The 14,810-nt window shown below is 42.1% G+C and overlaps 1 protein-coding gene across 1 annotated transcript in view; it reads right to left on the minus strand.

Annotated features, from left to right (window-relative positions):
* Positions 1-262: 262 nt before the first annotated feature.
* GOLGB1 (golgin B1) overlaps positions 263-14,810 on the minus strand; it is a 49,745-nt gene continuing 35,197 nt past the window's right edge. The window contains exons 14-16 of the mRNA XM_066592235.1: positions 13,216-13,341; positions 4,726-4,816; positions 263-3,856 (exon numbers count right to left, since the gene is read on the minus strand). Coding sequence (XP_066448332.1) covers positions 3,725-3,856; positions 4,726-4,816; positions 13,216-13,341 — 349 coding nt within the window. The 3' untranslated portion in view covers positions 263-3,724. The remainder of the gene's footprint in view (positions 3,857-4,725; positions 4,817-13,215; positions 13,342-14,810) is intronic.

Here is a 14,810-nt window from a genome sequence, read left to right on the forward strand (position 1 = left end):
TACATGCATGTTGGATGTCAGCTAGATGGTAAACTATCACCAGCACCAAACTACAAAAGCCAAACATTGAAAGAGAGGCTAACCAATAAGACAGTCATCTCCACAAAGAGGCTGAGCAGTGTTGTCAGCTGACCCACCCTAATGGATCCACTATGGGACATTTGTAGAGCAACTTTACCAGCACAAAACTAGAAGACATGCCGATCGTACTAGATATTAAATGAATATATTAAGTATCTCAGATGAACAAGCCACCCAACTGTTTAAGTGAAAAAATAACCTTTTATTCATAATTAAAATTGGAACTTGTTTATACTGTAATCACAGACAATTAATTATATGCGCATCCTATCCTAGTTCAAGAAGCAAAGAGATATCCCATATATGACAGAATGAGAGTTAATGTGTGTATAATGTATATAAAGTAACATTCCTTTAATCTGGTATCAAAGTGACCCAATACATATCATAGTCACAGGGAAATAAAAACGGGTCTTCCAAGGTTCAGAACAGTTAGACTGTCGGAGACCCAAGTCACTGTTGGATACCAGGTTAAAGGACTTAATTCTCTACCACACAGAGTTTGGCTTTTAAACAAAGGAATGATATCCCGGCTGTACATACCCTATGTATTTAACAGATATTACTGTTATCACGTCCCCCAACCAAGTGGTCTTAATACAGAAGCTTGTAATAATTATTCTATCCACTTTAGTGTCATATAAACAAGTATGAATAACTTAATTAGAACTACAGTGCTGACGAAGGGAGAACGCAATTCACTGCACACCCTAGGCTGGAGGAAAACGGACTGCAAAAACGATTATCTGTGCATCATAACACTGGTGGATCAAACATCAAATAAACAGAAAAGATAATTGAAGAATCATAATTGGGTAAATCAGCATTCAAAAAAGATCTGTTTTTTATTTTTTTGAAACTCTATCCCACAAATGGCACCACCACTTGTCAATGGGCTCTATTTGGTGTTGCAGTGCATTCCTTCTACCCCATTCGCTTAAATGGGGCTCAACTACAACACCAGACACAGCCAAAATGTGGCATGGTTTACTGGAAAAAAACATGCAAACACTTTTTTTCTAATACTGGACAACCCCCTTTAAAGGCTTGCAACCATATTTATTGTGCCAAGGAATCTAAAGTACATTGTGTACTTTACAAGAATATTTAATAAAAACTTATTGCAGTTTTCTTTATACAGCTCCTATTCAAACCAGTGACAATCTGACTGCAGGATCAGACTACACAATATTTGTTTGCGGTCTGTTACTATGGAGATGCATAGATCTGCATAGAGCTGTAGACTCAAAAATGATTGGAATATTTTAGTCACCCAAAGTTCTGTTGCAAACTTACTTCATTGTTCTTTTTAGATGCACTTTGACAATAAAAATGTAAATGGTTGCATAGGTGTACATATGGTCTTTAAATTCCAATAAATAAAGTGTGCAAGTGCATGACGAAAGAGGCAAACATGAATACAGTATATGATACAGTATATGCATAATACAAGCAGTCACACACCATGTAAACATGATAATACACTGGGATTCATGTATAAGAGGTTACAAGGACCCCGCTGCAATAGCACAGATTTCCATCCCCTAATTAGACAGTGGCTCGTCTACCGTGCACCAAGAACTGTAAGGTTTATATGGTTTAGATTAAAGCCCACAGAAAGAAGTTACAATGTTGTGTAAAAACGAATTGAGTCAAAAAGTATATGAAGAATTTCTGAAAAAATTGCCTTGTTCACAGTGACCAATTCGAATGCATCTTGTATTTGTCAGCTTTTGAGAAAATAAAAGCCAAATTCTAACCAGTAACCAGATACATGATGTCCAGGCATCCTTTAAAATGCAATTACTAGTTAATATGTGTAAATAATTAAAAGGTCGGATAGAGACCTTGTGCTTGCCAGCTGACTATATTATGTCTAATTACCAAATATTAGAGAGTTTATGGAGCTGTAATCAGGCATTTTCCCAAGTTTCCAGATCCTATTGACTTGCATTACTTGATAAATGCCTTTATTAGGGCTGTTTCACACGGGCGACCGCGATATCGCCGTGAGAAAAACGCGGCAAAATTATGACTTTTTTTCCTGCAATTTTTCAGAGTCAGTGCTCCTGTTTTTCGCAAAAAACTTCACTGCCATTTACGTTTTTCTTGCACAATTTTGCAACATGGAAGTCAATAGGACTTTCTAATGTTAAAAACGCATTGAATGAAAACCACAAGTTCGTGTTTTGCAATGCAATAAAAAGGAGGCTCCATAGGGAAACATAGGAGGTAAAAAAAAACAAAAACAAAAAAAAAAAAGAACAAAACATAAAACTCATAAAGATAGAGCATGCCGTGATTTTTCTCTCTCGCAAGATCACAGGAGTGAAAACATTGCAAATGTGAAGGAAACCATTGAAAATCAGCGGTTTCATAATTCTGCATTTTCACTCACTCTCGCATTGCACGATTGTATCGCAAGTGTGAAGGCCCCCTTCAGGGTGGTTGCAGGATACTAATGGGCTTCTAGACAGAATGCTTGCATGTACTGAGAACCTCTTGGCTTTTGCGAGCTAATTGCACATGAGACCTACATTGGATGAAGCCACTATTTTCCTATTGTTATAGACCAGTTGCATTTGCATATGGAAGCCACTTGTAGATGACTATATATAAGGGTGAAATAGTCACCGATTTGATAACACAAAGTGTTGTATACTAACTAAAGTAGTGTCATATTTACTCCCATTACTCAGACCTCACTGGAGATATTTCCAGGTCAAGCCTGGCAGTGACCTGAAGATCTCACAGATGAGCCAGGAGAGACATTAATGAGAAAGGCATGGCATCATGGGGCTCATCTACTTAGCAGCGGCTGCTGTGCACCCTCCTCTGTCTTGGCTCCAAACTGCCACCAGATACAAGCAATAAAGTGTATTTCTGGTACATTTCTATGCTGGTCAGTGAGACCTACAGGACACAGCGGTCAGCAAGCTATAAAAACATCTCTTGTAGGCAGACTGTATGGGCTAATAAGAATCGAACTAAAAAAGGAATGAATCTGTAGGCGAAAAGAAGAAACCCCACTATTTTCATAACTATAAAACTTTTTTGTGCTGTTTTGCATTACGTAAAATCGATTCGCATAACATTTACAGGAATGAAAGATCTTGGGCTTTGTGCCTTAATGATAATAAATATGTTTCAGTCCTCCAAGACTCCCCGGGGGGAGAGAATTATGTAGATTTATAGGATACAGTCTTAATACAAAATGTATTTACAGACATCTGCACAAACAGTTTTCTATTTTCATAATCGTTCTGCTAGAAAGGTGCAGGCGAAGGGTCATAAAATGCCCAATAGATCAAAAGGTAATTTCTGAAAATCACAAGAAGCAAAAATTCAGGCTTTGGGTTGTGGAGAAGGCATCAAAGGTGAACTGGGTAGGATTTAGATTTTTTCCTTCTTCGTAGCAGTACTTTGTCCTGGAGAACCCTTGTGTCCTGCTTACTGTGCTCATACTGATGAGGGTTCTGTGTGCTGTAGGCCTGATCTAGTACCATCCGTCCTGAATGGTTCCAGCCATGTCACAGAACATCTTCACCGATTGGCACAGATTGTGGTTTTGGTTCATATCCTGTTGTAATGCAGCATGCAGGTTCTAATGCTCTCCTGGGTTTGCATTTTGAGGCATATTCTCTCACAGGTGTCCCGTAAAGCAGAGGAAGAGCAGTACATGGATGAGTAACAGATAAACAGAAAAAAGCAGGGGCGCCTTGGTGCGAGAACAGAAAAAAAAGCGGAGAAGTCTCCTTAAAGATGAGCTTTGAGTCTGTAGAAGATAAGAGATAGAAGTGAATCTATAGCAACAAGAAATATAGAGAACTTTCTTTTGTAAACAATACATAAAGAGGAAAATTTACAATAACTATTTCCAAACAGTGTAAGGGAAATATACATCTCAAAGTTGCACAAAGTGTATGGAGTGGGCTTGGAAGCAAGAGTCCACTCCATACCCAGTGGCTATCATTTACCTTGAGCGGGCTTCCCTCTGAAGCCCCGGGATGCAATTACAGAATGTTGTTTGGTTACTATGGCACCCGGGACATTAGTGAAGACTTCCAGGACGCATACATGCCTATTAGGCCCTGCCTCTGGCAGGACTTAATAGGCAAAATTACTATTACACTGCAATAGTGAAGTGTTTCAGCTTAAAATACAAGCAATCAAGGGATCACAAGTTCAAGTCCGCTATTGGAACTATTGTACAAAAAGTTTAATAAAAAAAGTTTTAGAAATCAAAAAAAATAAAACCGTATTAAAAGTTAAAAGACAACCAACCATCCCTCTCCCCCCCCCCCCCCCCCCCAGGTCTGGGTTAGTATTTCAGGCACTCACTGGGAAAATAGTGCCTACAATACTAACCCAAACTGCTGCAAAGTGTATGGAGCAGTCTGCATCCAGCTTCATACACTGAAACAGCAGCCAATAGTTCAAAGGGGGACAACCCCTTTAACATAAAAATATAGGTAGCAAGACTTCTGCTAGGTAGAACTTATCCTTTAAATAACTAATGCTTTGCTTGTCATTAAGGTTAAGTAAACGAATAATGAGTTGTTACAAGTAATGTACAACCATGTGGATTTTTAGGAAATATATGGCAAAGGTAAGCCAGTGTAAAAATGAACTCCTAGTATCTACCTTAACACTTGTAGTTCCATGGGTTTCGATCAGCAATGACAGCTCATGTGGTGCAGATTCCCGAGAAGTTGACCAGTCAAGTGATCTTCGTCTATAATAAGAAAGGTGAAAAGCCTTGAAATAGGATTTATATTTACAGAGATAGAGTTCCAAGCTATAACCATCTCAGTTTAATTTTATGTTTTTATACCTTTTATTTTTACTTAAAATGAATGCATTTTGTACTTAAAAACTTTTTTTTTGCTGCAGTAAGGTTGAATTAAAAATGTAGCACCGTTTGACTGCAGCTGCTACATATCACAGTACATAAACTGCAGAAAGCATCGCCCATCAGATCAATTCGTGTGATAAACTCATGGCTTAAGCCCCTTTTACATGGGACAATTATGGTGCAAATCGCTCATTAGATTGAGCAGTTTGCACGATAATTGGGTAGTGTAAAAAGCATCAACGATTTATTTTTCCTGCAGACCATAAAATCATCAGTTGTCTGCCCGCCGCTGCATCCTTCAGTTTAAACAGTCAGTTGTTTGTTTATGAATGATTGCCCATTTACTGTGAACGATCCCCGGCCGCTCCGCCTCCATTCACCGAGCGATAATCGCTCCTGTGTAAAAGCACTGGAGCGATCATCGCTGGGACAGCTGTCGGGTGTCATCCCTTGTAGGAGGGGCTTCAGTTTCCCTTTTGTCTTCTGAGTGTTATCATCTCACTTATGGCCACAACTAAGTTTTGTGTTGTGGTCATAAGTCAGCTATTAAAAACATTTAGGGGAGGAGAAACAAGGACTGAAGCCCAAGCCTTTAGTCCAGCACACTGCCAAAACTTAAAGGGGTTTCCAGTGAAATACTACTGATGACCTATCCTCAAAACAGGTCATCAATAGTTGATTGGCCGGGGGCTGTTGCTCGGGACTCAGACAAATCAGCTGTGCGGGCGCATGCGGTCAGCGCCACAAAAACACAGGGGTCAGAGCAGAAGCCTCTGCGCCGACTTCCGTGTAGTGGCCGGGGCTTGTAACGGAAATCAGTCCAGCTTTCCAAGTGAATCTCATTCAGTATCACCAGACATGTAAGTGCCCCTTCAGTTAGCACTGATAAGCCTGTAATTAGCACACTAGAGAAGCATCATGGCCTATTCAACACAGGCCAACAGTTGGGTAAATGACTCCAAAAGTGCCAACGTCACCGCTTAGGTAGTTAGTGCTCGTGGAGAGCATTTACACTGAAAAATTTAGCACTGTCTTTCCGCTCAGCGCTTCCCTTTCTATGTGAATCGCTGAGCAGGGAGCGTTTACACGTAACAAGAAGCCAACGATAGCCGACAAGTACACAAGTGGGGAGCGATTTTTTTTTTTGCATTTAAACTGCACGACTATTGCTCAAATTCGTTCACTCATGTAATGAGCAATAATCATTACATGTAAATGTGCCTTCAGATCCTTAAGGTGCTTTTAGACAGAACAATTATTGTTAAAATGAGTGAATGTGAGCGATAAATAGTTTGGTCTAATCATTTATTTTGCGTTCAACGTTCATTCCCTTTCATTCGCTTACACAGTGAATGTGAAAGACTGACTGATTTTCGTTGGAACGAGCCAATGTTGTATCTGCCTGTCTGAACAGGCTGCATGAGAGCGAATGAGCCAACGATGACATCACTCGCTTGTTCAAATGATAATCGATTCGTCCTAAAGGACCCTTACTTCTGCATTATCCTCTCCCTTGTCAGTGACTGAGGACTCTCTAAGGGCTAGGCTTTCTGACTTAAGAGCAATAAATGAATTTGAGAAATAATCATGCAGTGTAAATGCAAGTTGTTATCGCTAACTTTCAGTCAACATAAAAACTATTGCTGGATTCTCTTCCCATGTAAACGCTCCCCGCTCAGCGCCTTACATAGAGGGTAAAACCCTGAGTGAGAAGCCCGCGATCCAGCAGCAAACTCTGCCTACGGAAATGTTCTGCACGAGCGCTAATGAACTTAGCGTTGACGTCCGCGCTCGTACAGTCGTTTAGCAGACTGTCGTCCCGCGTAAGGCTGCTCTCATACAGCTTGCTTTTTACATACATGGTACAACACCCCCATGGATTTCAATGGGGCTTCGCAGACTCGCACTCAAACACAGTGTTTCTAACGCTGCAATTTTCGAGTGCTGTCTGCTCTATTTTTGTGCATTTTAGTGCTTTTTAACGCACATCATCACCAATTATAACAATGGGGTGCATTAAGAAACGCTGTCAAACAAAGTGGAATGCGTATGAAATCGTGGTAAAACACCAGTCTCAAACGTGGTTTGTTGGTAACGCCTGAGTGAGAGTGGCCTAATAGGGCTACGAGTCTTTAATGTTCACGTGCAAATCAATGGGTATTGTAAGAGTGCAGCACACAGAATTGCCTACAGGGGATGGTAGGCAGGCATTCAGGCTGCAGAAACTAGAGGCAACACCTGTGGGTAAAATAAAAAGATTAGTTTTTGCCACACAGGGGAAGTCGGGAACCAAGAGCCTGAGGTACATGTGGACCAGTCGGGACCCGTCCCACGTCTGACACAGGAGGACGCCTCCAGACTCCACGGGTGAGGAGTGGTGACTGAGACCATGTGGGTTGTGAACCCCGAGCCTTGTATGCTGTACACGTGTTGCGGTGGTATAGAATAAATTCTGGTGGTAGCCAGAAGTTCAAGAAATTCACATCTCTGGAGCCTGTATGCATGTGGTGTTCATTCCTGCTGAAAGGAAAAGCTAGCGATCCAATAGGAGAGTACCCCCACCGTGCCACAGAATTTACAGTTTACTGCTTTTGTTTAAGCATGTCCTGCTTGTAGGGTCATCACATCATAGCTTCTATGTAACCTAATAAATGGTATTTCAAATAGTCTCTCTTAATGCTCAGAGACTAAATGCTCCCTAGTTTGGCAGGAAGCTAAACAGTCCCATATGGATATTTGAACCACAGCAGCTTGATGTTTTATCTATCCCCATTTCTTCAACAGAAATTAATACTGCTATCAAATCACTCTATCCTCATACAGCCCCAGCGGATTAACATATGACCATTATAAATGTTTCCAGTCTATATTTACACCTCATCTTTAAACCCTTTTCAATAACATTCAAGATTCAGACAGCTTTCCTAGAGAAATGCTTCAGGAAACGAAAATTACTTCATCCAAACCAGGGAAAAACCCCGGATAGACCTGGGAATTTTCACTCTATTTCACTATTTAATACGGATCTAAAAGTATATTCCAAAATCCCAGCCTCCTGTCTTGTTGATGTATCATCTTCATTGCTGCATCAAGATCTGGTGGGCTTTGTCAAGGAAAGACTGTCATTAGATGGCACTAGCAGATTCATTAATATTCTCAGTCATGTGGAGGATCTTCAGAGTAATCTTTGCTTCTTTCATTGGATGCATATTCCACTGGGGCTACTTAAGTGAGGTGTACAAATTTGGTATAACAGGATGAGCCCATAATCTATTATGGCTCTATACTCTTTTCCCTCTGCAGCTGTATTGACTTCCAGGTATATGCCTAAAGTGCTTACTATATCAAATGGCACTCGTCAAGGGTGTCCTCTATCCCCATTAATTTTCACCCTATTGATGGAACATTTAGCTGAAAAGATTAGGACAGCTAGAGAAGTGGTGGGGATTAGTACAGGACATACTGAAAATAGAATCGGATTGTTTGCAGATGGTGTAATTATTGCTCAGTCTGATCCGGTTAATTTGCTTCCAGGAGTTTTAGAAAGATTGAACCAGTTCAGGGGTATCTCTGACTACAAGCTAAATGTTTCTAAGGCTGCATCCGCACGGGCTACAAAATCTTCGCTACAATGTGAAGCCCATGGTTTCCAATGGGTTCTTTCACGTGAGCGATGTTTTGTAGTGAGATTTTGTATCCCATGCAGATCCAGCCTCAGTCCCAGGTTCTGGGAATGTACATATCTAACTCTTCAACCTCCTTACTCAAATCTAAATTCTCATTCTCTTGGACTTCAGATTATTTGCCCTATTGGGGGATTAAATTTTTTTCCTCACCTCTATCTTACATTCAACCAATTGTCTCCCATTAGCACAAGAAATTGAATAGGACTTAACCAAGTTTCTTAAGTTGGAAGCATTAGGGCTCATGTCCACGGGCAAAATAGGATTTAAGATCCGCAGCGGATCTCCCGCATGCGGATCCGCATCCCATAGGGATGCATTGACCACCCGCGGGTAGATAAATACCCGCGGATCGTCAATAAAAGGGATTTTAAAAAAAATGGAGCATGGAAAAACCTGGACCATGCTCCATTTTCGTGCGGGTCTCCCGCGGGGACGGCTCCCGCAGGCTTCTATTGAAGCCTATGGAAGCCGTCCGGATCCGCGGGAGACCTAAAATAGGAATTAAAAGCATTTACTCACCCGCAGCGGACCGCGAAGCTCTGCTCTTCCTCACGGCCGCATCTTCCTTGCTTCGGCTCGGCGGATGTGCCCGGCGCATGCGCGCGGCACGTCGACGACGTGCCGGCGACGTGCCGCCGGCGTCAGGAATTCATCCGCCGGCCGAAAATGAAGATCCGGCCGTGAGGAACAGCTGACCTTCCCCGCCCGCGTCGGATAGGTAAATGCTTTTAAATTGCTATTTTCGGCACTCATGTCCGCGGGGCAGGAGGGACCCGCTGCAGATTCTCCATTGAGAATCTGCAGCGGATCTGATTTTCCCCGTGGACATGAGGCCTTAGGACAATTAAGGAGATTTCCAAGATGTAATTTGTCTTTAGGAATCTGTCCATTCTCTTACTGTCCTCCTACCTTCACAGGCTACAAAAAATTCTGAACACAACGGAAACCACAGGTAGCACCCTATGCTCTTTACTTCCCTATTTCTGGATCAAGTGAGGTGATGTAAAGCCAGAGCCCCTACAGAACATTAGGTTAATATGGAAAAATCACCTCCTAATTCTAGTCCTGCTGATGTATTGTTGTGGCTGGCTGCACCTGGTTTCACAGTACCCAAGTCACGTTACCCAACTAATGAAGCTGGGGTAACAATACAGAAACGTATTATAATCTCCAAGTCAATTGTCCCTGGTAGAATTCCTGAAATTTCCTTGCAGGTGATACCCTTATTATTTCGGATATCTCGGTCTCCAACTGGATAGAGGCTGGTATTAATCAAATTTCAGATTTATGGGTTAATGGACATCATGTCCTTTTAATGGTAGAGAGAAAGCAGGTCGCCAGCAGCACAAATTGTATATCCCTCCAAGGGCTGGGCATAGATTATGCAGTAGCCAAAGAAACAGGTGAATGGATCCTTATCACCAAAATCACATGCAGCAATGAAAAAAGACTTCGGCAGCATCCAGGGTGCAAATTGATATCCAAAGTTTTGGGGGAATAAAACTTTGGATATCAATTTGCACCCTGGATGCTGCCGAAGTCTTTTTTCATTGCTGCATGTCCTTTAATGGTAGATATAGTTACCTAGCTTGTTACCCACGACTTCATCCACATGGAATTTGTATTTTTTTAATCTAATCTGTGCTTTGTTGTATATTGAAAACGTAAAAAGTTGAAATGGTGAAAGGAATGTAACTGCAATATGCTATGTCAGCAACAACGTTTGTCCTCACATGTATGCCCGTTTGTATAGGCATAGTTATGTTGTGCACCCCCTTCTTCTCCGCCTCGCTGCATGGCACGGTTTGCGGAGCAGAGGCGCGCCTGTGCATCACCAAATAAATCTGTCTTGTTGCGCTCCCCAGAGAACTCTATAAATTTTCGGGATAAAACGCAGCCTATGTCCTTCTTCAAGATGCAAGCTATCTCCCTGCCAAATTTAATCAAAATCGCTTTAGCAGTTTAGCCGTGAAAAGGTAACAAACAGAGTTACTTTCGCAATTATAATTTTAGCATGGGTTTTAACATCCCACAAGCAGGCTTTTATAAGTTCCTTAGGATCCGCCATTTTATTAGTTATCAAAATCTCATATACCCCCAGTTCACTTTCCAATTAGCCTTTTCTAATTTAAGTAAGACTATTGAGGGTCTCTCAAGATTGTATACAGCTATTGGTAGCAAACTCCTAATAGAAAAAATGCCATGTTTAGAACATTGGGAGGAAGATCTCGGGCCATCCATCAGTGATGAAGATTGGAATAGGTCATTTACTTTTAGCAACGTCACTTTCCCAGTGTGTATCTAATTGGAGTTGTCAAGTAAAACCTTTAAATGAACGGTATTGTAACTTCTCATCTAGCCATTGTATACCCAACATGGTCTAATCTTTGTTGGAGATGCTCTCACTAGAAAGGTATGTTAAAGCATATTTTCTGCGATTGTCCCATTATAAATACATTTGGATCCAAATAGAACATCTTCTTAAGGGCTAATGCCCACGGACAGATTTATGCTGCGTTCCCTGACATGTAAATCCGCGGCGGAATAACACAGCTATTAGGTTCTATTGAACCCAATAGCTCAGGCCTCACATGCCTCAAAATAAATCGTGGCATGTTCTATTTTATTGCGTTTTTCCACGGGGGTGGAGGTCTCCACTAATCTAGTGTTAATGGAGACTGCGGAAAAACACGGTAAAAAGCGTGTTTTTTCATGATCACCAGCGGGGACTTTTTTGTTTATCCCTATGGGAGTCCCGCGGCGTAAAACAGTGGACGTATCCCGCTCCGTTCGTGGGCGTAAGCCCTAAAAGTATTTTGAAAAAGTTTTTTAGTTGGTACTGCATCTTCACACTCTTGCATACAGGGCAGCAGGTCTGGCTACAAATAATAAAACTATAACCTTACATATTCTAGTGGCAGCAAAAGCTGTTATAGCAAAAATACTGGAAAAGATGGAAGTTCCTTCCTTGTCTGAGTTGATGCATTGTTTTAAATAATTGCAGAATGGAAAGTACTTTAGTTACCTTCAATTGCTGCTAAAGTATTTATGCCCAGAACTGGGATAAATGGACAGTATACATTTTATCAAACTAATTTGTGAATACCTGTGTTATTGTACTCGGAGAGGAAATTTCAGAACAATTATATATTTTAAGTCTTCAATGGTTTGTTTTAGATTTTAAAATTTGAGCAACTTATACTTTTATACTCCAACTACATTCTCCTGGACTCCCATGATTCTACTGAACAGAATAGTGCTGCTATAGAATGGGTGAATACAGTCTACTATACTAGAACTTGTAAGATGGGGAAGCGGTCCAGGTCTTTACTGAAAAAATACAGACGTTAAATGCAGGCTCATAACGACTGCGAAACCAACCTAACACTGCAGCGAGCGCCTCAAGAAAGCAAAGTACCATCATCAGAAAATGACATTATTTAATTACTTTTTTCTTAGAAATAGGTTTTCCATTATGAGATAGACTGGCTTCACAAGGCCGAAAAAAATCGTGCAAGATTTGTGCGTTGCGAGATGCACAAATATGAACCCCGTTCTTTTGAATGAGGTCATTTACATGAGCGATTTATTCCTGCATAGCACTGCGATGCGAGAAACAAATCGTAGCATGTTCTATCTGGCTGCATGATCTCGCATTGCACCACCCATTGCTTTGTTGCCGCCAACCCCATTGATAGTAATGGGAGAACTCCACGATCCTCTGCCACGGCCGTGACAGCTGCACCGGAGGATCCCTGCATTCCCGAAGTGATGTGAGGCCGTTTTCACAGGAAAACACCTTGCTCCCACATGGATGATGAGCACAATATAGACGCAGGATTCATGGCCGCATACTGCCCTCACCTGTGTGAAGTTAGCCTTATGTTTTTTCGTTTCTTTATTATGTGGCTATACATAGGAAATAAATCCTGAAGTATTCCAGTTCTCATACCGTTCAAAAGAGCAGAAGAAAACTAACATTTCTGAAACAGATTTGTTACAGAAATTTCAAATATCTATTAATTATAATGGGGCTTGCAGAGTTCCACACATGCAGCAGAAACAAAACCAATTCTGTGGTTGTATGGAAATGATTTTTCTGGCAAATGCTCTTTAAAATGTCAAAAAAAAAAAAAAAAAAAAAAAGAAAACACAAAAACTCACATGCTGTAAAAAACAAACGAACATTGTTCCTGTTCTTAACTTAATTAAGCAAAAATTTAGGGCGGCTGCACACGGACGGATTTGCATTGTGGAATTTGAATTCCGCAGCAAATACAGCCCATAGCATGCTATGGCAAATTGCGATTTCATCACCGCGAGCGGAAATTGATTGTAATTTTCTGCTCTCTGGAAAGAAGTCGCAGCACACAATTCTGTGCGGACTCCGCACAGACGGCTTCCATTGAAGTAAATGACCCTTCCGCAATGACCTTGTGGAAAGGTTGCAAATTCCATGTTATCGCTAGGTGATGATGCGGGACAAGCAGCGATTTAAATAAATAATCCGCAGTACAGCAAAAAGACTTCCTCTTGTGTGCAGGCAGCCTAAGTGCATGAAATATAAGATTTGCAATCAAATCTAAAACGGACCTGTTCACATTTTCTTCCAGTTCCTGAGTCCTGCACTCCGATCTTTGGCGCTCCTCTCTCAGCTGCTGTTCCAGAACAGACCTCACTTGATCTTGCTCGGTAAGCTGCTGCTTTACCTCCAAATACCTGTGTATATAAAAGGTAACAGATTACTTCCAAGCACGTTTCAGAAGGACTAAATGGAGAAAAAGCAGAACATTTTACAACTGCTGATTAGGGTCATTGCACACCAGCCTTAAAGGGGTTGTCCCGCGGCAGCAAGTGGGTCTATACACTTCTGTATGGCCATATTAATGCACTTTGTAATGTACATTGTGCATTAATTATGAGCCATACAGAAGTTATAAAAAGTTTTTCACTTACCTGTTCCGCTGCTGGCGTCCTCGTCTCCATGGTTGCCGTCTAATTTTCGCCGTCTAAAATGGCCTAATGGCCAAATTAGACGCGCTTGCGCAGTCCAGGTCTTCTCCTGTTCTCTATGGGGCTCCGTGTAGCTCCGCCCCGTCACGTGCCGATTCCAGCCAATCAGGAGGCTGGAATCGGCAATGGACCGCACAGAAGAGCTGCGGTCCACGGAGGTAGAGGATCCCGGCGGCCATCTTCACCGGTAAGTATAGAAGTCACCGGAGCGCGGGGATTCAGGTAAGCGCTGTGCTGTTCTTTTTTTCAGTCCCTGCATCGGGGTTGTCTCGCGCCGAACGGGGGGGGGGGGGGGGGGGGGGGGTTGAAAAAAAAAAAACCGTTTCGGCGCGGGACAACCCCTTTAAGGTCCATTTACATGGGACAAATGTCGGGCAAACGATGCCAGACACTCGTCCCTGTGTTTCCTCGCTCCCGTGCTCCTGCACGGGAGCTAGCTGGTTCACGGAGCGGCCAGCAGGGGTCGGGACAGTGCAGGAGATTTCTCTCCTCTCGCTCCCCGCCCCTCTCCATTCACATAACACTGCGGCCGTTCACTACTGAACGACCAGTCTTTACACTGCACAATGAGCTCATCGTTTATGCTGCAAGAGCGATGAGATCATTGTTCAGTTTAAACAGCGGCCGTTGCGTAGTAGCCGGCCGCTGTGTTATCTCAATGGAATGGAGAGGGGCAGGGGAGCGAGAGGAGAGAAATCTCCTGCACTGCCCCACCCCCCTGCTGGCCGCTCCGTGAACCGGCCTGCTCTGCTAGCTCCTGTGTGACAGCACGGGAGTGAGGAAACACAGGGACGAGTGTCAGGCATTGTTTGCCCAACATTCATCCCGTGTAAATGGACCTTTAGGGCTTTAGTGATAACTCAGTCATTCTGCTCAGTTTTTGGAGCAGAGAAACGAAATTAAAAAGGAAACAAACAAATGCATTTTTTCCTGATCAATTTCATTGGGCTTTTTAAAAAAACTGAAAGAAAACCGAAAGGTTTCCATTTGCTTCTCTTACATTTAGTTTCCATTTAAGCAGAACAAATAACAAAAAACAGAAACCTAACAGAATGGAATCTAACAGAAAGCTTCTCATTTTGGAAAAACCACATTGAAATCAATGGAGAAAAATGAAATCAGTTTATTTCCTTTTTAATCCCATTTGTCAGCTTCAGAAACTGAGCAGAGAGACG

The sequence above is a fragment of the Eleutherodactylus coqui genome, chromosome 2 (assembly GCF_035609145.1).
Source record: "Eleutherodactylus coqui strain aEleCoq1 chromosome 2, aEleCoq1.hap1, whole genome shotgun sequence".
NCBI lineage: Eukaryota > Metazoa > Chordata > Amphibia > Anura > Eleutherodactylidae > Eleutherodactylus > Eleutherodactylus coqui.